Here is a 26,706-nt window from a genome sequence, read left to right as displayed (position 1 = left end):
TTGAAAGGCATTACGTATGTATCAGGAAAAATGCAAATTTCCAAGATTCAGAGATTATATAATAATTAAAACCTTTTTTGTTTCGAAAACTACAGATCCCGGCAGGCTTTGGTCAGGCTGTGACGTACGCGCGTTGGGAAACGGGAAGCCCGCACCTGCGCAGTGGGCGAAAGCTGATGCAAGAAACTAGTCGCAGTGAAGGGGGAGCAGTGAGGAGAGGCGCTGAGCGATTGAATTTCACAAATAACAGCAAAGCAAAAACAGCGAGACACGGAAACCAGACATGTCGGGAGACGAGGTGAGTCGGCCGCTGTTTCGGTACATCATGCTGGTTGCCCTGCCGTGCATGTCGGCCTGTGAAGAAGGCCAGTGTGCAGGCGGCGCGGGTCGGGCCTACTCGGGCTGGCGGCGCTCTCTCCCGGGTCCCCATGTGAGCGCCGTCCATGCTGCCGCACACGGGCTGCAGCCCCCGGTGCAACGGGCAGCCCCGGCAGAGCGGCGTGCTTGGACACCCGCGGGGCGCAGAGTGCGAGACGGAATGAATGACTGCATGGCGGCCGCGGCTGGGCTGAAGGCCTTTCTAACCGTGTGCTCCGAGGGGAGATAGTTTGTAACAGGCCTTGCCTTCAGGACGAGTTTCTGACACCCTGACGAGCGGTCCAGTCCACTGGGCCTGAGGCAGAACCGGATCCGTCTCATGCGGTGTCCCGTCCTGTCTCTGACTGTGACAAAGACGTCCCCATGCTCTCCATTGGCCCGTCATCCCTGTCCCTGACCACCCCAGTGTAGGAAATCCGCCCCACACAACGCCTGATCTTTGATCCTTGTATTGCTTCTTTTCTTTTTTTAACAAGGAATTTAGTTTAACCCCCCCCCTCCAGCAGGGCTCCAAACCACCCTCCAACAGCGACCAGCAGGTATAGTAGAGGACAACATACTGTCTTTATGTCTAATGAGATGTGCAGTGGGACAAAACGCAGTATAAGGTTTAGATTGTGGTCCCTGTTTATGTTTGCGTAGAAAGGTAATGGGGAATGATGCAGTATTATTATTTAAACTAGGGGTTCCCAATCCTGGCCCTGGAGGCCCCCTACCCTGCTGTTTGTTCTTCCATCTGAACTCTTAATTACTTAATTGAACCTTAATTGAAGTAACAATCTGCTTAGAGTTGACTTTATATGGTGTAATATGAGCTGGTTCATTAATAAGGTCTTCATACAATGCTGTACGTAACTTAAAACTCCTACTGTTTAAAATAATTAAGATTGATTTAGGAAATGAAGAGTTCAGTAAGGGTTCAATTAAGTAATTGAGAACTTGGTTGGAACGAAAACCAGCAGGGTAGGGGGTCGTCTAGGACCAGGGCTGGGAACAAAACTGCTTTAAACAAACAGATTGGGGGGGCGGGGGTCCACGGTTGTAATTGTCGCTCTCTCTGCAGATGATCTTCGACCCCAACATGACAAAGAAGAAGAAGAAGAAGAAGAAGCCCTTCATGTTGGAGGAGGAGGGAGGTGAAGCGCCCAGTGAGGACACCCAGCCCCCCGAGACCAGGGAGGCCGAGCCCGAGGTGGGGGAGGACCGCGAGCTGGACCTGGACGAGGACGAGGGCAGGAGAAAAGGTTAACTGTTAATTGTTATGTTAGTGAGTCGCATGTATACACACACACACACACTACATGGCCAGATTAATCAATAAAGGAATGCAGTGGAGCAGAATACGGGCTGTGAATCAATAAAGCCCCCTGGAGGTTTGAACTCGGGTTATTCAGCACAATAATGTCAGCTCCTTAATAATCTTGACCTTGAACGCTAAAACAGGATGGGTCAGGGTCTTCCCTGGACAAGTTTCTCCCTAAAGGATATAGCCTTCCTTGAAGCTGCTCTATCTAGGCTAGTGTAAAACACGGTCTTTGTGACTTAATCATGTCTCTCTGGATCTCTGGGCAGAACCAAACCGCACAGCCACTGTCTCTGGTGTCCTGCTGTGTTGTCACCCGTCCCTGGTGCTCGTTGTTTCTTTGACACAGTTTATTTAAGTTTATTTTCCTCCTGTCTTGTTTTTACATTGTTTGCAGAAGCATCAGATGATCTGGACGACTTGAACTTTTTCAACCAGAAGAAGAAGAAAAAGAAACCCAAGAAGATATTTGAAAGTGAAGTGGAGGAAGGCATCAAGGTCAGTACCGATTCTCATCGATGGTTTATTGACGGGGGGGACGTTCCGAGAGTGAGAGCCCTGTGTGCTACTGTGCATTGACACTGAAGACGGGAACCACAGCAGCTGAAAGACTGCCATTGTGTGTGTTTTCTTTTCTGAGCTGCTGCTGAAATAGTGTTGAATAAGAGCTGTGAGAATGCAGTGCAATAGTATTGCTACTGCACCTTTTCATTAGATCCTCATCATTCCTCTTCCTCTGTGTTTTCCCCCAGGAGCTGAAGATCGAGGGGGAGCAGCAGGAGCCCATGGAGGAGGACGACCTGGACCTGGTGCTGCCGGCTAAGAAGAAGAAACCTAAGAAAGTGGAGTTCCAGGAGGACGGGGAGCTGCAGGACAGAGACGAGAGTGAGTGTCGGCCCGGCTGGGTCACCGCCGCCTGCAGGGAGGGAGGTGCTACTGTATCTGTGTTTTCAGTAGTTGTGTTCAGTTGTGCTTTAAGATGGGGGGGGACTTCACAGGGCAGTGGGACGGGAGGGTGACGGCTCCGCTTGTCTCTCACAGCTCTGGAAGACGAGGACGGGAAGAACAACGACGGGATCACCTTCAGCACGCAGACGGGTCCGGCCTGGGCGGGCACAGAGCGCGACTACACGTACGACGAGGTATGGAGCAGCTGAGCACCACCGCACGGCCCGGGCACGGGAGAGCCGTGGCCACTCTTGGAGCTCTGTGGGCTTTTGATAAATAAAGGGGATTAAAAATCATCTTTCCTCCTCAGCTCCTCAACCGCGTCTTCAACATCATGCGGGAGAAGAACCCGGACATGGTGGCCGGGGAGAAGAGGAAGTTCGTCATGAAGCCGCCGCAGGTCGTCCGCGTTGGAACCAAGAAAACATCATTCGTCAACTTTACAGATATCTGCAAACTGTGAGTGCAGCCCCTCCTGTCCCCGGCCTCTGTCAGCCACTGCGGTTATTTATTTAAGTGTTTTATTACCTAAATTCTGGTCGTTTTAGCTCTGCCATTGCAGTTTTCTTTATGTTTGTACTCTAGAACTGTATTTGAAGCCCCCCACCCACCAGTGCTGAGGAAACCTTGAACATATTTAACATGAAACGCTAGACATGTTTCTAATGAAGAGCTTGAAACAAATTGAATGGAAAATCTTGGAAGCATTCAAATTGTATCTGGCATCGTTCCTACAGTAGTCCTTCTGTTGGCCAATGCGTTAACTGTTATTGTTTTAGTCTGATGTTAGATGTAACCTTTTGAGTCACACTTGTGAGCCCTGTGTGCGATGGCGTATGCAGCTGGGCCTCTACCCTGTGTCTCACCGTGTGACCCCTTCCTCTCCTGTTGTTAGGTTGCATCGTCAGCCCAAGCATCTCCTCGCCTTCTTGTTGGCTGAATTGGGAACAAGGTAAGACTACCAATCACAGCCTTTGTGTTTGAAAGTCCCGCCCATCGGTAGTCTGCTGACTCGGGGTGCTGGGGTCTCCGTACCGGGGCCGTGTTGGGGCTCAGTCAGCTGACTGCCGTGGCCAGGGTAGGGCTTTGCTGGCTTTTTTGTTTCAGTATTTAGTATTGTTATGATAGGAAGTATGTGTTTGCATACAAAGGTGTGAAGTCACACACACAAACTATGCTATGCATAATTCCACCCTGTGCTCAGCAAATACGCGGGGCACCCCTCACCCCCGCTCAGACTGACCAGTGACAAATCTTATGCATTGACGTTTTGAAAACTTGAGAGCTATGTGGGTGTGACAAGCAGGCTTTACAAGTCATTCTGCACAGAATCTGCAGGAAGTCTGCGAATTCATTGGCTAAATTGTCACATTCTGATGAAATTCTGTGCAAAATGGTGCAAGTCTGCACGACACGCCGACAGAGCTGTGCCTGGTAGTTGGTAGTTTTCTGTAGGAAGTCTTCTTACAGGCATGTAGCCGGAGTCATGGATAAAAAGGAGAGGTTGAAGAGTTGTAAAACAGACTACAACTTCTGTGGGTAACTGGGATTTAATAAAAGGCTGTTTTGGAATTGTTGTCTGACTTTTTAGAAGTATTCAATCTAAAATAAAGGGTTTAATTTATGTAGCTGCTGAATTGAATACGTACTGTCTTATTTATGATTGATTTATAGCTCTATTGGGATTTTATTTATCTAAGTTGTAAGTGAATATTCAGTGTTTATAATTTATTATAGCGCTATTTGCTTTTAGCACAGCTTAAGAATTAATTTCTAACAAAACGTGTCGCTGGTTATAAGCTCGAAGAAATGCCTGTGATGAAAAGTGTGTGATAAATGGACGGGAAACCTTAGGCTCCATTTAAGAGTTGTTTAAAAAAAAAAAAGATAAGCAAGACATGGCAACTGCAGTGCAATCATCATTAAAGCCTTACAAAGCCAGTGCAAACACAGCAGCTCAGTTTAGTGCCCTGCTGAGAAACACAGAAGTACAGCAATGAAATCAGATCAAAGAAGACAGTGAATCACAGGTGTATTGCCCTGTTTTAACAGATACGTACATTAAAACCACAGCACTGTAGTAACTATTTGATCTGTATTTATTAAACAGCACCGTGAAACTGAAGGGCAGTGAGAGAAATGAAATGCTTAAAACAGAATAGTAAAATGCTTGTATGTAAATGAGTGCATTCATCTAGTGCTGCCCGCAGCCAGAACCTCCACACACATCACTGAAGCACACATTTGTAACACTTAACAACCACACAAACCATGAAATTGATTAATTTACATAATGTTCTTGCAATATTTAATTTAAAACTAAAAAGTGTATTTTAAGTTATCATTTTAACGTCTGGGATCTGCCACCTTTTCAGCCGGGCACTCTGATTTCTCTTGAGGCTGCGGGTTCCCAGGCGACTGCCAATCAAAAGCAGAACCATTAATTATCAAGTGTTTAGTGGGGTTAAAAAATCCTGGTTGATTGAATGCTGTTTTGTCTTGTTTTCACAGTGGCTCCATAGATGGAAACAACCAGCTCGTGATCAAGGGCAGATTCCAGCAGAAACAGATTGAGAATGTGTTGCGAAGATATATTAGTAAGTTTTCTGTCCTTTTGTTTTTTGTTTCAGGTTTGAAACGGTTTTGAACGCATACCTCTCCTGTACAGAGAGAGTGCACAGTGCTTACTCTGCACTCCCTTCTCTCTTGGGGGGTGTGATAAACCCACGCTCAGTGCTCGAGCTCTGAGGGTCTGTGTCTAGGTGCTGATGTGTCTGTGTGTCCCTCTGTCCCACAGAGGAGTATGTGACGTGCCACACCTGTCGCTCCCCGGACACCATCCTGCAGAAGGACACGCGTCTGTACTTCCTGCAGTGCGAGACGTGTCACTCGCGCTGCTCCGTGGCCAGCATCAAGACCGGCTTCCAGGCCGTCACAGGCAAGAGGGCGCAGCTCCGCGCCAAGGCCAACTGAGCCCCAACACGGCACCAACCGCAAGGCTAGCCAGCGGCCTGGGGGGGATGGGTGGGCGGTGGGGAGGGGAAGGCCTGACCGGACACTTTTATGGATTCTGGGTGGGTTTATTACTTTTTGCTTTGCCAAGAAGAAAAATAAAAAAGGAAAAATTAAAAAATGCAGATGAAGACCGGCTGGGTCGCCATGTGTTATTTTGCATTCAGTGACCCTCCCTCCCTCCCTCCCACTCCCCGCCCTGCTCAGAGCAGCTCTCCTGGGCGACACGCTGACACCTGGTGCCCCCCACCCACCTCATTTATTTTGTTTTTTTTAATCTTCAGATGATCCAAATATTAAAATGTTAACACAGTTTATGACAATCTGATGATTATTTTTCTGTCCCTGGAGTAACGAGATCTTTGACAGCGCAAAAGACATCTGCGTAACATTTTCCTTCGTCCCCGCTCAGTCTGCTGCTGTGGCTTGTTCCTGCTGGAGGTCTGTGTGTCTGTGGTCTGTCAGACTCGCAGCGAGAGGGTTTTCATTTAGTCTCTCCTCATAACGGGAAATCATACAGGAAAGCGATGGAGATTTTGTGCTCAGTGTTTCTAGGATCGTGAGTGAGAGTTCATGTGAAAATCTGTGAAAATAAAGGAGTGGAATTTGAAGCGATTATATAATGTTTTTAATAATCAATTGGGGGGAGCGATAGGTTGATACTTCGAGTCTTCGCTCTAGAAATAATGAGAATCCTAATCCTGCTTTCAGATGAGTTACAAGGGCTCAGCAATATTCAAATTTCAGAAGCACAGATGAAGATGCGCTTAATGCATCTCCACGTTCTAGGTGTGTTTTTCTCTGGCCAAGGCAGTTTGCACCCCGCATGCTTCATCTCCAATAACTCTGAACCGCAGGATGAACCTCTCTCCGGGGGGCCGGGTTTGATCTGGGAGCTCAAGCTGTTTCCACCAATTTCATTTCAATGTCTAAAATGCAATGTGGCAGCTGTATTTGTCCTCCCAAATTACACCGTTGATAGTGCAAAAATGGCAAGTGGTGTTTACAAGAAAGTGAAGGCTGAAGGAGTGATTTATATTGATTTCTTATTGTGTTTTATGTATTTTGGCCGGTTGAGCCATGAGGAAGGGTGCTGTGAGAGTGTAGCTACTGCAGAAGTGTGTGTGCCGCATCACAGCTGCTCCCTCTCCAGTCTGTGCTTCACTGAGCTGCTGATGTCTTTCAGGTTTTTTTGCCATGATGATTTAAAATAAAGTAACTCTAATAAAACCTGACACCCCTATTGAGCCTCTGTTTCTGTCATCCAAGCTGCTCAACACTAGATATTGGATGGACTGTGGACTAGATGACCTGAAATGAGAGAACAAGCTTCTCTCATGTTATTCACTGCAGTGCCTGTTGAGTTTTTGTTTCTATTTTGGGCAACAGTTAACTTCTGTTGTTCAGTGAATGAGTGAAAGTTTTGCTGTGAGGGCCTTGTTCACACGTGGCTCTCTGTGCTGGGCAGTGTGTGTAACAGTGATTCAAGATGGATAGCATCCTAGACATGACATCACCTGTTGAGAATCCCATAGTTCACCTCTGGGGTGAATTGGAATGGCAAATCACTAACACACACACACACCTAGAAGACTGAAGACCGTTGTTTCCTGTCAGTCTACGTAAACGTGGTAAGGGTGAGAGAGGGCTCACCCCTCAGACAAAACACTTCAGGATGTAAGCAGCCACCTGGATGCTTGTGCAGTGGCAGTGCATGATGGGAACTCACTATGGTATGGTGGCCTTGTGGAGATGCCCAACGTTGCTTTGGTTTAGCAGGAGCAGAAAGTGTAAGTGCATAAATCACTGACACTCTTCATCTGCAAGACGGGGTGTGGGGAAGGTTAAAAAGTTGCAGCTTTTCATCTTGCCATATGAGGCAGGTATCTTTGCCCCATCTGCCAAGCTGTTAAATTCCAGCATCTCCAGCCTCTTCTGTGCCGAGATGAAACATGGAGCCTTTACTTCTGTCAGGTCTTTACGTGAGGTTTTGCTTTTCACTCTCCTCTCCAAAGTCCGGGAAAGCTTTATTCAGAAACAAATTCCAGATGCTCATCATAAATTAACTTTGAACATGTTTTATTTTAGGATATTTTCCCATCACAGAAACCCCCCCTCCCCCCCACTAAAAACGTTCGGCCCATATTAGGTGTGCTGACATGGCATGGTTTTTGATTAATCCGAGAAGTCTATAACCTCTAATCAAGAAGATATTGGCGGCTTTAGTCCAAGTTAGAATCACTGCTGTGGAGGACAGGTGAAAAATGTGAGTTATGGTCTATGGTTTATATATAAAAAAACATCCAGACTGAAAGCTAAACAAAAGTTTTGTGGTGTGTTGTGCATCATAGCAGTGCAAACCAGGAAGCCTACAGTCAGACCTCAGCCAGTAACTTTGGTTTAAATCTAATTTTAGGTGAACTATTCCTGCCCCCTACCTTGCCAGATGTCTGTGGACTCGGGGGTGTATAGTCTCGTGAGCTGCCGCACACTTACTGCAGGGTCACCTTGGGAGTCTGTGTTTGTGTGTTCTCTGTTTTGGAAGTTTCTATGCAGGGCATTTATTTATTTATTTCCCCAAAGATTTCTACTTCTGTTATTTTAAACTCTTTGTTTCTTGTTGGACCTCTGGAACTTTTTGCAGCGTGTGATTTGGTAACGTGGGCCTTTGCTCTGCTCATTCTCGTCTTCTCTCCAGCTCTCGTGTTTAGCATTTGCTCTGTGCCCCCTGCCTCGCTCACCCTGCTGGTGCGGAGGCCGGTTTCCACTCCATAGCGAGAAGAAGGGTGAAAATTGGATATCTAGTCTTTTCTGCGGACGTCTTATGCTTGCATTGGGATGCTTTTTAGTTGCTGTAATGGTTTAGGTTCTGTGTTCGGTCTGTTGGAGTGAACCAGGCAGGATGGGTGGGAGGGACGCTCCATCCAGGTGGTTGCCGGTGGTGCGGGAGAAGTTCTGCCAGAGTTGGCGCGGTTTCTGCTCTCCAGTTCAAAGGCGGTTCCCGGGGGGGCTTGTGTGGGTGGAGGGAGCCGGGGTAGGCAGGCATCGCGTTCAGGCACTTCGCCGCAGATGGCCGCTAGCAGCAGAGTTTCCACAGAACGGCCTTGGCACCGCGCAGTGTGGAGAGACAGGAGCTCCTGTTTAAGATCACTGATCACTCAGTCCTCGAGGTGATGTTGAGTAATGAGCGGTTCTGGCTGCTTCACTGCATGGGAACGGTGTGTGTCAGCATTGGAAATTTCACTGGGGTTTCTGCTCTCCCTCTTCATGTTATTTTCTTCTCTTATTTTTTCTTTAATTAATAGATTTATTTGCTTCTATGTAATTCTCGAAGGCATGCACACATTCCAGCAGGGTCCTGTATAACCCCTGCACAGACGAGCTCAGCATAAGGGAGGCAGTGTCCTGTTTTTAACTTTGAAAAGCCCTGGGAGGGGAAAGGATTAAGGGCTCAACGATACAGGGAATCCACATGCTGATCTTGCCACCACATTTTGATGCGTGGAGTCTGCTCTGATTGTGGCTATCACTGGAGCCTGTGCAACATCAATTAAATCCTTTAGGCCTGCGCTCTGTGTTTGTTTGTAGTATAGTAGAACCTGATATTGCTGTTTATTATAATGTTGTTGTTGTTGTTTTGTTAATTATTCTTACAAGTATATTTATCTAGTTGGCCCATCCTCAGAAGAAAGCACCGTTGAACACCAACACAACCTGCAGGGGCTGCCTGACAAGTCTGCACTGGGACCAAAACAAAAAGTCTCAATTTGATAATGCTATGGCTCATTACAAGCTAGAGGTGTGAGCTGCTTGTGTCTCTGTGGGCAGCCTGGAGGGAAGCAGTACTGAGTTAATGAGTGAGGTAAGGAAGACTGCATTTAAAAATGAATTTCTGAAAGTGGAGATAATAATCATAAAATAATGACAATAGCAGAATGGGGTTGTCCGAGGTCACCGCACAGATTTAACGAGCGACGCCGGAGAGAAATACATTCTGGAACTCGTCTGACGCATCTTTGTAACAATCAAAGCCAATTCCCCAGATCCTTAGGTATTTGCTCTTAATAATGATGAGATGTTTTGTTAATAATTCTTCATCTCCTCCACAGAGAAACAAACAGATGTTTGACATTACCAAGAAAATAAATTACACTCAAAATTGGAACCTAAGTTAATATTTTCACAAACAATGCGCTGCCAATCTAATAATTGAAAATGAATCAGTCCCTCACAGCTAATAAATGTTTTATTTTATTTCATAAGAAATTAGCTCAATCTTTTTTATTACTTCAGCAATGTTACCCAAGGCCATTTTTAGAATGGTATTAATTTTGCATTCTTGTTATTGGTCTTGAGTTTCTCATAACTATTTATTTATGGGCTTAGTATTTAGTGGGAAACAATTTACACTTAAACACTGTCCAAGGACTTACACACTGCTTGGTTCATACAGGCTCACTCCCTCACTCCCTCATGGAGAGTGGCGGAAATGGACTGACACCCTTAGAGTGACCCACAGCGCGAGAGAAGGCCCGGGACTCGAGTGCTGGTGGAGAGGGGAGAGGGGAAATCGGGGAGCTGGCTGCTAAAAGTCTGCCGTACAGGAGGGAGCTATAAAAGCCAGGAAACAGGATGTTCTTACTCTTGGCTCAGACATTCTTGCCTCTTTGTTCTCATATATAATCCGAAGATCAAGTGCATCTGTGCTTTGCGGTCTGCACCTGTTGGCGACTGAAAGGATTGGTCTTCTGCAGTCAACTCGTTCTCTCCTGCCCTTCTCATTGTTTTTTCTCCATTCCGGTTTCTTTATTTCTGAGATCCTGCAACCAGGGACTACAAACTTACCTGTCCTAGTGTTCACATAGGGCTGCACTGGGCATTTAGCTGACCAGCTGGCAGAGTCCCGAGTTACCCGGGCGGCTCTGGGAGACGCAGCAGTCTGATCTGTGAGAGTGGTTTTCCCCTGCAGATTCCATGAGTCTAAAATTGGGTTTATTTTATTGGCATCTGGTATAATCTGAACCTCGTCTTAAATTCTGGACGGTGCAATACCAGAGGCCATATAATCGGAGGGGCAAGTACTGTCTTCATTGCATCAGCAGTTCTGTGTTCATCATGTACAGCACCAGCTGGCCTGTGTTTCAGGGCGCAGCTCTGTCACGGCCATCGGAGTGCATTGTGGGAACGCACACAAATAAAAACAATCTGGACACAGTAGCGGCCGGCCAGCGAGGGGGACCAACACCCGGGACGTGAATGCTGATGCGTCACTGATGCGCAGAGAAATGAAACTGATCACAGTTCAGAACAACCCACTTTCCTTTTTACAGCTCTCAGTTACACAGATTCAGGCCACAAGTTAACTTTTCGTTTATTTACATTTGTAAAGATCTCTTGCAGTCTTGAAAGTGCAAGCAGAGAATATGCACAAGTAATTAAAAATAACCATTTTCATTTTTTTTCTTTTTTTACATCTATTTTAGATCCCATATATAAATAAAACAACAGGAAGATTACGAAAACACAAGGGATGGTGGTGGGGGGGTGGTGGAGGCGTGGTGGTCATGTTCTCGGGGTCGGTAGCACTCATAAAATGTCCTCGTTTATGAGAATGCTAATATTCCACATGGTTGGAAAAGTTTGTTTTGAACCCCACAAGTTATTGAACCTTTGTTTTGTTTTGTTTAGTTTTTCTTTTGAAGCCCAGGAAAGCCAAGTTTTGTTGTGTGGTAGATTCAGGCAGTAGAACAGTTGACTTGTCTGTTTCCAGGGAAGCTTTCTACTTCAGCAGGCTGGCTGCTCGGTCTCTGGCGGAGGCTGGTGTTGAGACTGACGTGCCCGTGGAGGTGCGTCTCAGCGCTGCGCCCGTGGGGCTAAAACAGTTCATTTCCAGTCGTCAGTCTCTTCAAGCACCCTGCCGTCTGGACAAGGAAAGGAAGAGCAGTGTTAAGGTGTGGCTCAGAAAAGGGGGCCACACGCACAGACAAACAAACAAACGCACGCACACTTGTGTGAGAAAAACACACACACAGCAGACAGCGGTTTTGTTCGGTATGTTTACTGTAACATAATGTAAAAGAAATGCATAAATCCCCCCCTGGCATGCTTCCTGAGAACCCAGAACATTCACTCCCTCTGCTGTAAGGTCTTCAATGGTTTTCATATTAAACATAATCAGTCTGAAGCTCCCAGAGTAAACAAACTCCTGAGTGACAACGTGTGAGCCAGTGCTGCGGCAGCCTGGCGGGGGAGCGGGTGCAGGCCGAGGTAAATTGGTGTTGAGGCTGCAGGCAGCGCACAGGGCCAGGAAAAACAAGCCTGGCTAAGATGGGAGATCGCAGAGGCGTGACGACAGTCAGTCCTGCACACTTACTGCTGGAGACGCTGTGGAAATCAGGATCAGGTTCACAGCCTGGCACCTTCCCTTATTTCTTTCTTTTCGGAAGGATTTATTGAGTGTAAGAAATAAAAAGAGAAGTGTCTGCACCCGCGCAGTGCAGCTTACTCAGATATCAAAAGCGGGAGGAAAGAGACTACCTGATTTATCTTTAAAAAAACAACCCAAACAAATAAAGAGAAAAGTGAGAATTTCGCACTGCTTCGTACAATCACATCTGCGCTTGCTTTTGCAGTGAGTAGAGGGAGTCTAGCGGCATCGTGCATCGTTCCCATACCTCTGAGTGAGCGAGAGGCGAGACGGAGGACAGACACCTGCCGAACAAACAGGCAACGGTAATGTTTTGTATTTGATGTGCTGCCGCCGCTTACACTGGATAGCAGAGCAGGGCAGCTGTGTTAAGGTTCAAGATGAAGCCAGAAATGCAAAGCGCAGGTGTGCCTGCCTCCCGTCTGGCCAGGGGAAATGTATTTCTCTTTCTCGTCAGTGGTCTGGGCTGGTGTGTCTGTAATTAAGTCAACACGAAGGATCGACCACAGGGAGCAGCGAGCAGCTGAGAGAGCTTACCCTTCTACTGCAGGATTGACTCAATTTCTGAGAGGTGATTGTTTTCCTAGAAAATTTAAACAGAAGGAAAAAAAAAAATGAAGATTGAGTGATATGGTGGTTTTGTATAAAAATGTTTCCACACACTCCCTCTGTGCCTGTCTACACCTCTCTCTATATAGCAAACCCACACATTTATCTGTTTATATTGGATTCTAAATGTATTACAAATATATTAAAAAGTATACACTGTATATGTTGTACATATGAGTTTTCCATACAGGCCACATTCCTTCCCTTACCAGGTCGTCCTCGCACTCGTCCTGTGTTCCGTCCCCTCCGTCTCCGTTCAGCGGCTCCTCCGTCAGGTCCTCCGTGTCCGAGGCCGAGTCGTCCTGAGAAACCTCACTCTTGCTCTCCTCCGCTTTCCGCATCTCTGAGACACAGTCACACTCGGTCAGAGCCACAGGGTTAAAGCAGTGAATAGCATCTCGGGCATTTATTACAAACACTACACACACCTTTTTAAACCTCTAGCTCAGAGGTGGGGAACGTCCGGCCTCCGGGCCGTATATGCCCACTGAGGCTGTTTGCTCCGGCTCTAGAGTCCATTTGAAAAAAATAATTTCTGTGACATACACTTAACACTAGAAGCGCCGAGCTTATGTAATAAACATTTCTATTGTGTTTTAATTGCATAAACACGAAAATAAATAAGTTATAAACACATTTACATAGAATAGCCAAAATCGGGCTATTTTCACCGGTCATTAAAATACATAATAACTCAGATATAACCCATATTCCTGCCTTCCCTTTACAATAGAGTCAGTCTGGCGCTCCAGTGGCGATCTCTACCTGTCTACAGTCTTTCATGTGCTTGAGAAACACACATTGTACAGCATTACAGATGTTTTCTTACAGCTGTATTCAGATTGAGCTGATACAGTGATTACCCGCAAATAAACATGGATTGGGAACGGAGATTGAAGAGAGCTCGTTTTGGAAATGCGGTGTATATGAACAGGACTGATACAGGGGATCAGTGACACTGGCAATGACAGATCACTCGTGGGTTTGTGTCAGTGCTGTGAAAACACTGCGAGTGAAACGCAGGTCCGAATGGCACCGAGTGCTTTTACTCCACTGATCAATATGCGACGCTACTGCACAGTACAGAGAGCAATAGCGCAGCACATCCAGCACAATAATGATTCAGGACATTATCAGCGGAGCAGCATTTATTGCGATGCTATATATTCGTGCAGTAAAAGTGTCACCTGGCGAGGCTGTGAAAATGCAGTGTGAGGGACGAGCTCATACAGGGAAAGTGCAGAAACTGTCCTGTGTGGACTGTCGAGCTCTCAGGTATTCAGGCTAAATATATAGTGAATAGTTTATTGAAATACACTGATTTTATTCGCTATAGCTTTAAGTTTACACAGTCTTGAAAATGTTTACTTTAGTGTACAATTATGTTTTGATAAATGCAATAGTTATTTTTTAACTATAGAATATTGCTTTTGAGCATTATTCTAATATTTATGTTTACACTTTGTTTAATTCTCTTATTGTATGCTGTTTTTGAGCTTTTTGCTTATTGTAGGCTATATAGTTATTTATGTTTTGACTGCAGTGTGTGCGTTTAGTAAAAAGTGATTTGTTCTTGCATTGGAATGTAAGTTTCATCTGTATTAATGTTTTGATGTAGGCGTATTAATTAAGGTTGCGGCCCGTGAATACATTTGTGAACACTCGAATGGTGCTTGATAGGAAAAAGGTTCCCCACCCCTGATCTAGCTCAAGACATTCACGAGCTCCTAACAGGCAACGGGCGAAGTACAGTGAATTTCCAACAGCGGGTCTTATGGAAATCCCCTCCATTTCACCCGGGTTGACCTGCCACTCCACTGACAACACAGACACACAGACACATGATCCACAAATCAATCTGCCTCATCCCTGATGTTAAACAAGCCAGATCTATTCATTTACCCAATTATTGTCAAGACCGACAAAAGCTTGGGCATCCTGCTAACGGTTTATAAGTCGCTAAACCAAATTAACAAAGCAAATTTCCACTGGCGCCTTCCCCCAGAGTTGATTATCCACAGCCCGAGCCACGGCGGAGCTGCCAAACAGGGCTTAAATCGCCACCAGAAATCATTACTGTGAACCGCTAGGTGTGGGGATATCCTATAAAGATTCATTGAGGCCCGAGGCTTTCCTCCCACACAACAAACAGAAAACAAACGTTAACTGCGCATCAGCTGCAGCTCCTCAGGTGTGAGGGCAGTAAACGCACGGGGCCACAGTGTGTGATAAACGGTCTGCAGGAACCCCGGGCCCTCGCACAGAATAACAGCATCCACAACACGAGGGAGTCTGCCCTGCGCTCACTTCCCCTTCCAGTCAGCATGCAGCGGCCGTGTACAGATCGACTGCTGGAGTGGGGCGCAGCTGTCCCCCAGCAGAGACGGGGATGCCCCGCCCCGGGCCTGGACTTGGCTACGCTGGAGGCCAGAATGATCTGTACCGTCAAACTGGAGTCTCATGGACCGCGGAAAGGAGAGGGAAGTTAAAGAATGAAATGGATGAATGAAAGGGGGCTCGGTTTGCTCACATCGAGGTGATTGACAAGGCGCTTGGAAGCGTTTCGGAAAAGGGAGGTGTGGCTTTTGTAGAGTTTGACTATTGTGTTCATCAGCTCAGGGAGACCCGTTTGACAGCCTGGTAGCTTTGTCCATACTGTGCTGAGCAATGGCACCATCTACTGGTGAGAGAAGCCATTACATTACAACCTTCACACAGAGCCAGATTTCCTTTCATTAGCCTTCTATCTGTATCTGATGAATTTTTACATCTTGCATTAGTTTTTTATTTATTTGATTGTATAAAACATGGTCTGTGAAATATTTAATTAACATGTATATATGTAGTATATAATTGGCAAGACTGTTAATTGTAAGTCATGCCAATAAAGCACCTTAAATTAATTGTGAACGAATAGACTGATATTAGATTTAATTTCCTTTTATTTATTCTGTGTTTATTCAAGGCTAATGCAGCCACACGCTCAATCCATTAGATTCAAGGCCCTAAACATGGCTGGACCGGCGCTGATATCTGTCCAATGAATGAAACAATAATGTCAATTGAAAAGGTCTGGCCAGAAGTCCTTGGATAAAGACCCCTGGGGAACACTTTCCTCTGTCACGACCGTGAGCAGCACAGTGTGTGTGTGTGTGAGTGTGAGAGAGAGGGCAGTGTGTGTGTGTGTTTGTGTGTGTATTCCTCTGTGTGCCGGCAGTTCCACTGACCTATGAGGCTGTGCTTGTCGTCTGTGATCTGCTCCAGTCTGCCCAGCAGAGCGTCGATGTTGGATTTGATCTGGGTGAGCTCTGACTTAATTGCCTGGAGTTCGTTGGATTTCACTGCAAAGTCAATTAACAACAGCAATTAGCAAGTAGAAAAAATATGTATTATGTAATTTCTTAAATAATATTTACCCAACACAATGATTTAACATGCCCTGAGGCTTTCTTAATTTATGCTGATTAATCTATTAAAATTACATCATTTACACACACCTCTAAAACTCCCTCTTTTTCACTTTCCTCCTGAAATCGCCCCCCACCCCCAGCGACACCACACCCCCTCTCAAATACACCACACCCCCCCCAGCAACACTGATTTAATCGCACTCTCTCCTCCCCCACCAGAGACCCCATCCCTCCCCCTGCAGGCTCACATTTCTGCTTGGCGGAGCTGTTGGCGATGGAGGCGGATCGTGCCAGCAGCTTGACCGGCAGCGACTTCACCCTGCGCACCAGCGGCACAGCCACACGGGGGCGCTTCACCGGCACCACACGAGGGACTGGGGACACACGCCCTCTGTACTCAAAGAGTCTGGGAGAGAGAGAGAGAGAGAGAGAGAGAGAGAAGAGAGGGGAGGTGGAGATGGGAGAGAGACAGGAGTTAAAAAAAAGGCGTTTTTGATGACATCCATCAAGCAACGTGCCAGCTTCATTAACTTGGTTTAGCAACTGAAACAAAGGCTGGAAAAACTGGGCCGAGTGCGGCGCTCCCAGGATCATCCTCGCTTTCCTGAAGACAGAGATCGGAAACTACGCTGTGCTCGGCCCGTCAGTCATGCTTTCACTCCCCCTCCCTGCCAGGCCACCCCTGCCACTTCCACAGTGAAAGGGCTCAGTGGCCAGTGCCCCCAGCCCCCACACCTGGCCTTCAGCACGGTGTCAGAAAGCCTTTGAGATCACTTGAAAGTGAACAAGTGTTTACATTTCTGTGTGGCACTGCGATAATATACTGGCATATCAAAGCTGACTCGGGAGCAGTTATAACTCATGGTGTCAACATCACAGGCAGGCTGTAAATGAACACGCTGGCCTGTTTCAGTGGTTTACATGTGTTCTACACATGGATATTATGTCAAAACATCTGCTTACACAGACGTCCTGCTGGGTGCAGCCAACCAAGCCAGCCAGCCCACCCGCCCGCACGCGCCTCTCATCCAGCAAAGGCTGAGCCAGGAGAGACAGGACAGCCAAACTCAGCAGCTCCTTGTGCGCACGTCAGACTGTTACAGGCGGTTACCAAAAACCTCGGCTGCACCAGTGAGGTGTTGTACGGAGCCTGCTGAAGGTTGAACCGTCTTACTAGCTACGGCAACCAGACCTCAGCTCTAAACTGGACCAAACCAGTTATACCATTGAACCTACAGCTAGTCCCAGTTCATGTTATGCCTTGCAGCTCCGAAATGCCACAGTGCTCAGTGTGTGCTGGAGAAGGACAGAACTTCAGGTTCAACACCAGGGAGAAACTTGTTGAGAAGTATCCCTCTGGTGTCACTGTCTGTAGCGAGCAGTTTAACCACAGTGAGACATAAGGACAATGTCTTCGGCACTCCGCCCGTCGGTTTGAGCTGTACTGCAGCTTTATCACAGCCAGACTGCCAGTACACACACACACACACATGCAAGCAAACGCACAAACATGCACAAAAGCACACGGGGGTACAGCAACTAAAAATAAGCGAGAGAGAGAGAGAGGGAGAGAGGTTGATCGTACCTGTCATAGAAGTCGTCTCTGTAGTAATCGTAGTCAAAGTCATAACCACTGGGAAGCAAAGACAAACAGCCAAAAAACAAAAAACAAATCAAACAAACATAAAAAACAGACCAACAAAATAAGTACAGCTATAAATAACCTCATCACTGGAAATATCATACTCTTGTAATCCTGCTTTGTCTCAGTCTCAGCACTACAGCGGTCCAGCACACTGAGTGAAGAGGAGCTCAATGGGAGTCCAAGCAGACCGCCAAGCAGGGCCGGGCGAGGGGCCGCGCACTTCAAAGCCCGAGTACATGTTTAAAGTCACTCTTCAGCTCAGAGACCTTAGCGTGTAAACACAGCATGCAGCCCCAGCTAAAGTCACATTGCCAGTCAGCTCGAGGCAGCGCCATGACATACAAACAAAAATGCATCTTCATTGTTTTTGTTCCAATATCTACCATTATTTTCCCGTTATTTGTCTCACACTGATTTAATGCATAGGATCAATAATGCTGATCACCTGTTCTCTGTAATAGTTGTTTTTAGTCCCTGCACTGGCTCATATACAATAACCACATTTCATTTTGTTCCAGAACGAAGTGACCAGCTGGACACAGTCATTTATGTATTGAATTAGTTCTACCACAGCTGAGTTTTGCATTAGTCAATCAGCAGAATGAGACTAATGGTCAGTGTGATACTTCGTAGAGTCTCTCAGTACAGGAGATTATCTCCTGTGTGATGGTATGGAGTCATGGGGTCACGGGGTCATGGGATCGATTAGTAGCTCCCCCCACAGACAGAAGCCAGTGTGAATCACCTGTACAGAGCTGCAGCTGATCGCTTCAGTCCTTTGGGCCGGTTGGGTTTGGGCTCCCCGGCCATGTTGATATCTGAGAGAGAGAGAGAGGAGACGGAGGGAGGTTCTGTTAGAGTGGTCTGATCCCCATGGGTGAGAACAGAATCACACCAGAGCTGAACACTTTACTTATTGCATTAATTCACTCTTTTAATTAATGCACTTTAAAACACACACACAAAGCGATTAGCAGGAAAAACACAAACAAAAAGTATCACTTTGGGGTTGGGTGATAAACAGCAAATGGCATAAAGTAGAAAACACAATTCTAGCGCATATCACGTCACTGGACGAGGCGTCACGCCTCCCTGGCAGCAGGGTCCCTGTCCTGACGCGTCGGCTGTGGCTAAGCCTGCTCCTGTCCACCCAGCCCAGCTGTCCAGTGTGAGATTAATAGCACTGCAGCCTGGCCTCTTCCACACTCCCAAACCGACCACTTTAAAGTCTGCGTTGCCCACCAGCACTCAAACAACAGCCCTGAACTCTGTACACTGATTCTGAATTGAAAACCGGCCACAAGCTAGGACACTGTGGAAATAAATAAACACACACACACACACATGCATACATGATTTATTTAACGGCGGGTGTTAGAGAATGTGGAGTGCTGGCTGAGGGTTACGGGGCTGTCCCCTGGCTGCGCGGCTGTGTGGCTGCATGTCAGTACTCCAGGTCAAATGAAGGGTGAGCGCGAGAGGAGCAAACGCTGCAGGGAGAATAATAAGGCATTGTTTCCATAGCATACGATGCATTGTTAATGTGACTGCAATGCACCTCCATACCCACTAGAGGGTGGCGCAGCATCACCTCACGCCAATTCGCTACACTTTCAGACTCTCTCTGTCTCTCTCTCTCTCTCAGCTCCAGCCTTGAATCTGAGCATCTTTTCCATCTCCACCAAAGCCCCCGGGGGGGATTCCCGAATGTTCTCGGTGCAGGAAGCAATGGGATTAGGGTAAGACTGCAGAACCTGCACTCAGCTTTTGGTAAAGGATATGAGCCACTTAACTTGACCACGAAAAAGATCTGTGCCACAGGAAGGAGTCGGGGGGAGAGAAGCAGAAGGCATTAGAAGACTAAGCAGCCCATTGTGTTAGTTTGTGTGTGTATGCGTTTTATCCCGTGGAGTGTGTGGAGTGTGGATTATGTACCGGGCCCAATTCCATTTCCTCACACATCTCTACTAAGCAGACTGACGCAGGTGGCGCCTTTTCCTGTCACCCCTTTTCCTGACCCTGATTTGGAGGAGAAGGTGGGAATGTAACGGAATGGCAACAGCAGGATGCTCCGGTCGCCGAGTGAGGTAACGCTTCGCAGACGCCACCACTGGGCGAGATGCAGGTCGGTCTGGTTAGCAGAAACAACCAAGGTATTGCGTCCAAACACTGCCCAGCCTGGACAACCTTGAGCACGACAGCAGGCTTAGTTTAGGGACGTAAAGGGCAGCTGCATGTTTGGGGACAGAGATAATGGGATTTCTCCGGAGGACGTGGGGGGGGCGCGGGGGGCCTTGAGGGGACCTGCCTGAGGTTAATCCCAGAATGTCAGCAGCCAATGACACCTGTCAATAACACACTGCCTGGGGGGATGATAAGGAGAGCAGAATTGATGAGTATTTCAGACAGGCGGCTCTCACAGCCCCCCACGAGGTGCTCTCCCATCATCAGCACCGGAGTCCCCTCTGCCCTGAGCCCTGAGCCAACACTAACCCCCTCTCCACACCAACCTGCGCTGGCAGAATGAACCGCACAGTATTTCTGTCAGCCTGATCTCACTGACACTCATTTTGTTGTGTTTTTTCTTTTGGTTTATTCACCCTGCAGTTGCTCTTTTCATCCACGGCTACAGCTGAGATGACCTTCCCCATTATCTAGGCACGTTTCCTAACCGCTGCACTTTCATTCCAGCCTGTGGAAGTAAATACCTGATCTGAAATTACCACTACAGACAAGATCAGCCCGCCCTGCTGTGTCCTGTAATGTCTGGGGTCAGTGCGTGGGGCTGCGTGGCAGACAGCACAGCCCCGAGGCGGGACAGAGACACGGAGGGGACCGTCACACTGAAGACAGAGCTGTTGAGGACGGCCATTGGGGACCTCCTCAGAAAGCTCACACTTTGAAGCCCCTGTTAAGCAGGTTAACTATAGGAACAGCTCATCTCTTTGAACAGCTTGTGTAACATCTAATCATGCCTTTCGTCAGGATAACAGAAAAAACAAAATCGAATTTCCAACCTGGGCCTCAGATTAACAAAAATGCTGTTGGCCTCCAGAGCTCCACTCCTCCTGGGGACAGAGAGAGGAAAAACCCCAAACAAGCAAAACCACCCACAACAAGATTGTAACAAAAAACAAAACAGGTTTGATCAAAAACAGCAAGAATATAATAAACAGATGTATAAAAAAAAAGAAACAAAAAAGGATAGAAAAGAGAGGTATCCCCAAAAAGCATTAAAAAAGTGGTGTGGTGGGGCGGGAGTTGGGTGTGTGGAAAAACAAGGAGGATGCTGAGGAGTGGGAGACGGCGTACCCAGTGTCTGCCCGGCCAGCACCCGCCCGTTCTCCCCCAGCACGGCCCCCCGGGCGTGCCGCTCGCTGGCGTACTGGACGAAGGCGTAGCCCTTGTGCACGGAGCAGCCCAGCACCCGGCCGTACTTGGAAAAGATGGTCTCCACGTCGGTCTTCTTCACCACGGCCGTGTTGAGGTTCCCGATGAACACCCGCGAGTTGATGGACTTCGGGTCGTTCTTGTTGGTGATGTTACTGGTCTGGACCTTGAGGGACATCTTCGCGGTTTCGCTTTCGCTTTTCCTTTGTTTTTGGTTCTCTCACACCTTTTAAATGTTCTTCTTCTCTCTCTCTCTCTCTCTCTCGCTCTCTCTCTCTTATTACTGTGTCTTGTCCTCGTCCTCCTCCCCTTTCTCGTTTTTCAACTGCACAGTACAAAAAAAAAAAAAAAAAAAAAAAGAGAAAAAGAGAGACAAACCCGTTACTCATAGGCAAGAAGCAGTGGTATATGCACATGAAAAAGAAAAAAGAAAAAAACCTAAAAAAAAAAAAACACATTTAACCGCTGCAAAGGTCTGAGCATGATACTGCAGCTCAAACCAGAGCCATGCTTTTTTGCAGGAAAAGGAGAACAGATGCCCTGATCGCTGGCCCGCTCCAGAACCAGAGGGCCTCTGTCCGTCCTGCTCACCGTGATGAATGAGACGAGTGCCGTGGCAGCAGGTGAGAGGATTGGGGGCTGCTCTCGGGTCAGCAGCGAGATTGCAGAGACTGCGATGGACCTCACCCGTTCCGTATCCTCCTCTCTGGCTGCACAGAGCCAGCGCTCACAACTCATTTACACAACACTGCTGGTCAGAGCCCGTCTGCAAAAACCACGATGACACTCTGCCAGCACTGCAGGAGGGATTGTTACGGGGTATTGATGTGTAATAAAAAATAAATAAAATACTACTACTACAAATAATGATAATTTGATATGATGTTGCCGCTACTACTACTAATCATAACAATAATAATAAAAAGATGAAGGGCTGGAGCAAATCATGCCTTTGAGCTGCAAAGTGCAAACCTGAACCCTATTGCACTTTATTTGAGTGTCAGAAGCCACTTTCTACTGCTTATAGATCAAAACACGACAGGGTACGAGCTTGTCATTGTGGCCAACCCAACACCAACAACATGCCAATAACAATGCAGGACATGGAAACAACACGCACTAAAACAAAAACAAATTACCACTGAACTTTCACTCAGTTCCACCTGTGCCCTGTATATCATGGTGGGACAAATGGGGACCCTGCCTTCCCCTTCCTGTCGGGACTGTAGTGACAGAGAGAGGCCCCACCAGGTCACCAGTCCCTAAATAATTCTGCCATTGACAACAACGCTACATCTCCAGGGCTGTGACATCATTCAAAACAATGCCGAGGAGAGGGAGTGGGGGTGGAGGGCAAGCCTGTTCTGTGTAATGGGCATTTGAGGACATTATTTAGATTGAATACCCTGATCGAAAGCCTCCTAATGTCCTTCTACTGGAGCGCAGCCAGGTTACCTGATGAATCAAACCAGCTGACAATGGCCGGATGGCAACGGGGAGTCTGTGCTGAAAATAGATGACCAGGCACGGTTACCCAGTCTACTCCCCGCTATCGATTTTCGAGCCGCTCCATCCATCCCAGCTGGGCTCAGGCGCTCAGTGGCGGTCTCTGCCAGACAGGAGGAGCTGGCGGGATCTGGAGAGCGAACAGCGTCGACAGCTCGGGTGTCGCAGGAGTGTGAGCCGAGCTGAGCGAGCAGAGCAGGGCAGAGCGCGACAAACAGCACAGTGTGGTTTAGCTTTCATTTGCATTAAATCCTCTTAAATCCTGCCTTCGTTTGTGGTGTATTAAACTGAGATCAGCAGGAAGCCCTCGGACTTACAGAACAGTGTGCTGGCCCTTACACAGAATATGTACATAAACAGTAATTGCATTTGGCTATTGATTCCCCAGCTGCGGTCTGTGGACGCAGGAGGGGGGGGTCCTGGGCAGTGCAGGACCATCTCTCTCCTGCTCTAGAGACAGACAACGTCTCAGACCGTAAGACAGCAGGCCCTGCTCACGGCCCCTCCCTCCTCGGTCGATGTCATAGATTTCGACAGGGTGCCCTTTCCCTCCGCTGGCCCCTGTGTTGCCTGCCATTGCTCGGGGTCATATTGTTTTTCTACCAGCCCGTACAGCAGTCCTGTGTCTGGAGAGACGGGCTCCTGCAGTGCTAGAGGCAGCCGGGGCGCTGCTGCTGTTGGCTTTTCCCTCCCCTCTCTAAAATCCAGCTCAACCTCTTTCTAACCCCCTTCTCGGGAGGCTCCCCCATCTGACTCGATGCTCTGTCATGTGTCGGGTACGCAGTGTGCCGACAGCCTGCCAGCACGCATGAGCCACGGATTGAGTCCACGGGAACTTCTGAAGGACACTGAACTGGGACTGGGAGAACAAAACTCTGGTAAACTGCTGGTAAATACGGCAGTGTGGGAATGCCCCAGTGTCTCACTCTGGCTCTGATCACTGCAGGTGTGTAAAAGCCAGCCCCCCAGTGCAGGTACAACCACACACGTGTTTGTGTGTATTGTGTGAATTGTCATGTTTGTTCTATTAGATTTGCTGAATTAAAAACTCTCTTCACACACCAGAATCCCCCTCCTGCAAACATCTTGTGTACACGGCGAGCAGCAGTCTAGTAAACACAACCGATTTATTAATTTATATTTGCACCATGGGAAAAACTCTGATGCGCCACACGAGAGACCCGCAATCCCGTGCGAGACGTGGCGTGAAATGGCCTAGAAGAGGCAGCCCGTCACTAGCACTTCATTAATATTACACAGGAGTCAATTTACCCACTCGCTTTCTTTTCGTTATCTCTACTGAAATAAAAAGGAGCGTGTCAATAATGAGGACACGCTTAATTGAAATCTACTTAATTGACAGCAGTTGCCGTGGGACACTTATTTCTAATCTTTCTCGCCAGTTTTTTTTTCTTTCTGTTCTGATAATCGCATTTTGCAGGCTTACTCCACTGAGGCTCTCACAACTCTGTGGCTGTGCTGGTGGGCTCGGTGAGCGACACACACCAGGGAGACCAGAGGGGAGACCAGCGGGGGGACCAACCGCGCAACGGGGGGGGGGGGCTGTGGTGCCATTAAACCGTGCACCGGGAATTGGAGCAGGATCTACTGGGAACGAGCTGCGCAGCACACGGGGTCAGACAGTGCCATCATGCCAGAGCCAGAGGGGAGTTAAAATGAGGAAAACCAATCAGGGTAGATCCTTTCTGACACTGGCCTTTCCGCTGATCTACTCTCTCTGTCTGTTATCTGAGCCATCCATCTCTGAGTGTTCTGATGTGCGCAATATTTGGGGGAGGGGGGATCATATTTTTTTTAATGATTTAATTTAGTTGTTGATCACATTCGGACGAAATGGTGGGGTTGATCTTCTGATTGAATGTTTGCCCTGTGCTAATCCCAGGGGTCGGGTTAAGGGGAATCGTTCCCACGGAGCCTGGTGTACAGGGGAACGAGGTGCACGAGGACCCAGCCCGGGGGGGAGGCGTACAGGGGCGAGCAGCTGGCAGCCGCCCCAGTGGGATTCACAGAGTTTGATGTCTTGCTCACCAGCATCCCCCCCCACCGACTTACTCCAGGGGTGGATCTCGCACAATAATTAGCAACACTTTACAGCTCTGGAGGCGGTGGCGGCGTGAAGGTCGCCCTCCATCATACCCCAGCGCCGCGCTCTCACTGCTGATCGATCGGCGGAGAAGAGCGATTGACTGCTATTCCCCAGGAGTTATGGGGTGACAGAGCGCTGGCTCGCGCAGACTGCAGCGCAGGCACTTTTCTTCTCTTGTTTTTTTTATGCTTCTTCTTCCTCTTCTTCTTGGGCGCTGAGCCGCCCCCCAGCGCTACTCCGCTGGCCTCTAATTGGACACAGAGCCGGAGCAGGGGGGCGTGGGGGTCTGGGGGCCCGTGCGGAGGTGCCTGAGCGTTTATCGACTGAGAGACTGGAATGGGCGAGTTGTTCAAACACACTGTATGTGGTTGATGTTCGGAACTCCCCAAAATACATACCTCTCTGACATTAGCGAGGCAGTCCGTTTTGCTAGCCTGTTGCTACAGTCAGAAATACCCTTGTTGCCTGGAGACAACGATGTCAACTGTATTTTGTGGTTCTTAAAAATGCTGCCATTTTGTCTGTTGCTGATCTTTTCCTCCATTGTTTGAGAAAATAATTAAATATTCCTTACTGCCAGCGATATTTCCATAGATACACAGACACAGACACATATATATCTATATTTATAAAGAAAAAAGAAAGTAGTCACTTTAATTAAAGAGCTCTGCTGCCCCTTGTATTACAGAATATGATCGCATGCTAGGACTGTGATCGTGGCCTGGCTGGGATGAGGCAGTGTCAAGGCAGAGCTGGGGGCCCTAGGCCAGAGCTGGTGATGCTGATAAAGTCAACACAAGGCTGCCCGCACAGCGCATCACTTCACCCGGAGCAGGGTAATCGAGTGCCAGGGCGGCGGCGCCCCCGGCCATCCCACAGGCCACACACTGCCTCCCTCCATTTAACTTTAAAACAGTAAATAAATGAAGATCTCACATCTGCAGAGCTGGCAAAGTTCATTCCGAGTGCAGGCGCTGATATTCCGCCGCGTTAGCCGCCCCCAGCCCTTTTCTTTGCTTATCTGTGTTTATCCAGCTTCAACGGCCTGTGTCTCTTCTCCCTTCACTGCCCCCCCCACCCCGGCATGGCTTCACAGCCGGAGGAGCAGAAGGTCAGGACTTCTGCAAAATCCCTCTTCCATTCGAGCAGAATCGTGAAAGGGAAGCAGAGCAGGACTGCGCCCTGGCACCCAGCTGCATTACCGCCTGCGCATGAGGACACGCAGGACACGCTGAGAACATAGGTTGCCATACCATAACACAGAACCCCCTCCACACGTGTCTTACACACACGGGGGCTGATACAGTTCAAGAACGACAAAGACTTTCAAAATTAGAATTTTTCTTTCATTAGGTTGCCAGTTGTCATCAGCACAATATCTTAAGCTGGAACTCAAAGAAGGCCCACGTGGCTCAGGGAGGAGTGATTCAGACGAGCACGCATGAGACCGCCAGTGAGATGTGCTATTGTTTCTCATGCTGCATGCGTGGCATGTATTGAGTTATGTTATTGTTGATGGTTAATACAAGTTAAAAAGCGATCTGATCATGTTATAAATAGCACCCTGTGACCTATATAACACCATCTGTTATTAAACGAACACTGCGCAGGCTGGGAGGCAATGCTGAATAAAGCACTGCAGTTGCTGTGTGTCAGTTTGCTTCTAGGGGACTCCTGGAGACGGCAGAGCGGCCCCCTGCGCTCGCTCACTCATTCATGCTCGGCTATTTTCGGAAGAGGCTAAGAGAAAATCCTAGTGTGTCAGCATTGGCGAGAGAGCTGAATTCACAATCATGCTGTTATTGCCATGCCTTTCTTTCTCTTTCTTTTTGTTTTTGTTTCTCTTTCTTTCGTTTCTAATGCCCAAACCACCTTGCTGGGGAAGCCTCCATTCTCTCCAGCCAAAAACGTAGACCTATATTTAGCTCTCTGCCCCATGCACTGATTTGCTGCTGCAGCATTGTCCTGTCT

The 26,706-nt window shown here is 47.9% G+C and overlaps 2 protein-coding genes across 5 annotated transcripts in view; one reads left to right on the top strand and one right to left on the bottom strand.

Annotated features, from left to right (window-relative positions):
* Window positions 1–144: 144 nt before the first annotated feature.
* On the top strand, window positions 145–6,252 carry eif2s2 (eukaryotic translation initiation factor 2, subunit 2 beta). Of its 2 annotated transcripts, XM_066702106.1 has the most exons (10): window positions 145–298; window positions 855–917; window positions 1,442–1,622; window positions 2,079–2,179; window positions 2,434–2,566; window positions 2,723–2,823; window positions 2,940–3,088; window positions 3,525–3,581; window positions 5,141–5,226; window positions 5,427–6,252. In XM_066702106.1, exons 1-10 carry the CDS (start codon window positions 284–286, stop codon window positions 5,600–5,602), a joined length of 1,062 nt encoding a protein of 353 aa, XP_066558203.1. In that variant the 5' UTR covers window positions 145–283; the 3' UTR covers window positions 5,603–6,252. The 2 variants fall into 2 exon arrangements, with proteins under 2 accessions (XP_066558203.1, XP_066558204.1); XM_066702107.1 differs by lacking the exon at window positions 855–917 and having other exon boundaries at window positions 150–298.
* Window positions 6,253–10,041: 3,789 nt separating this feature from the next.
* The window catches only part of raly (RALY heterogeneous nuclear ribonucleoprotein), a 68,741-nt gene continuing 52,076 nt past the window's right edge, over window positions 10,042–26,706 (bottom strand). For 2 of the 3 annotated variants that reach the window (XM_066702103.1, XM_066702104.1), the window contains exons 2-8: window positions 21,045–21,447; window positions 18,478–18,550; window positions 17,673–17,720; window positions 16,336–16,493; window positions 15,905–16,018; window positions 12,887–13,020; window positions 10,043–11,562 (exon numbers count right to left, since the gene is read on the bottom strand). In XM_066702103.1, coding sequence (XP_066558200.1) covers window positions 11,515–11,562; window positions 12,887–13,020; window positions 15,905–16,018; window positions 16,336–16,493; window positions 17,673–17,720; window positions 18,478–18,550; window positions 21,045–21,300 — 831 coding nt within the window. In that variant the 5' untranslated portion in view covers window positions 21,301–21,447 and the 3' untranslated portion in view covers window positions 10,043–11,514. Of the gene's footprint in view, window positions 11,563–12,605; window positions 12,652–12,886; window positions 13,021–15,904; window positions 16,019–16,335; window positions 16,494–17,672; window positions 17,721–18,477; window positions 18,551–21,044; window positions 21,448–26,706 lie in introns of all 3 variants that reach the window. The other variant, XM_066702105.1, reaches the window with a different exon arrangement.

This window comes from Amia ocellicauda, chromosome 4 (genome assembly GCF_036373705.1).
Source record: "Amia ocellicauda isolate fAmiCal2 chromosome 4, fAmiCal2.hap1, whole genome shotgun sequence".
Lineage (NCBI taxonomy): Eukaryota > Metazoa > Chordata > Actinopteri > Amiiformes > Amiidae > Amia > Amia ocellicauda.
Note: the sequence above shows the minus strand (reverse complement) of the source record. Positions and strands in the feature narration are given on the sequence as shown.

Bases quoted from the DNA above. Each gene is read 5' to 3' on its own strand.
- eif2s2 (XM_066702106.1), top strand. The intron at 1,623-2,078 runs GTTAACTGTTAA...CATTGTTTGCAG, and splicing joins GGACGAGGGCAGGAGAAAAG to AAGCATCAGATGATCTGGAC. The intron at 3,582-5,140 runs GTAAGACTACCA...TTGTTTTCACAG, and splicing joins TTGGCTGAATTGGGAACAAG to TGGCTCCATAGATGGAAACA.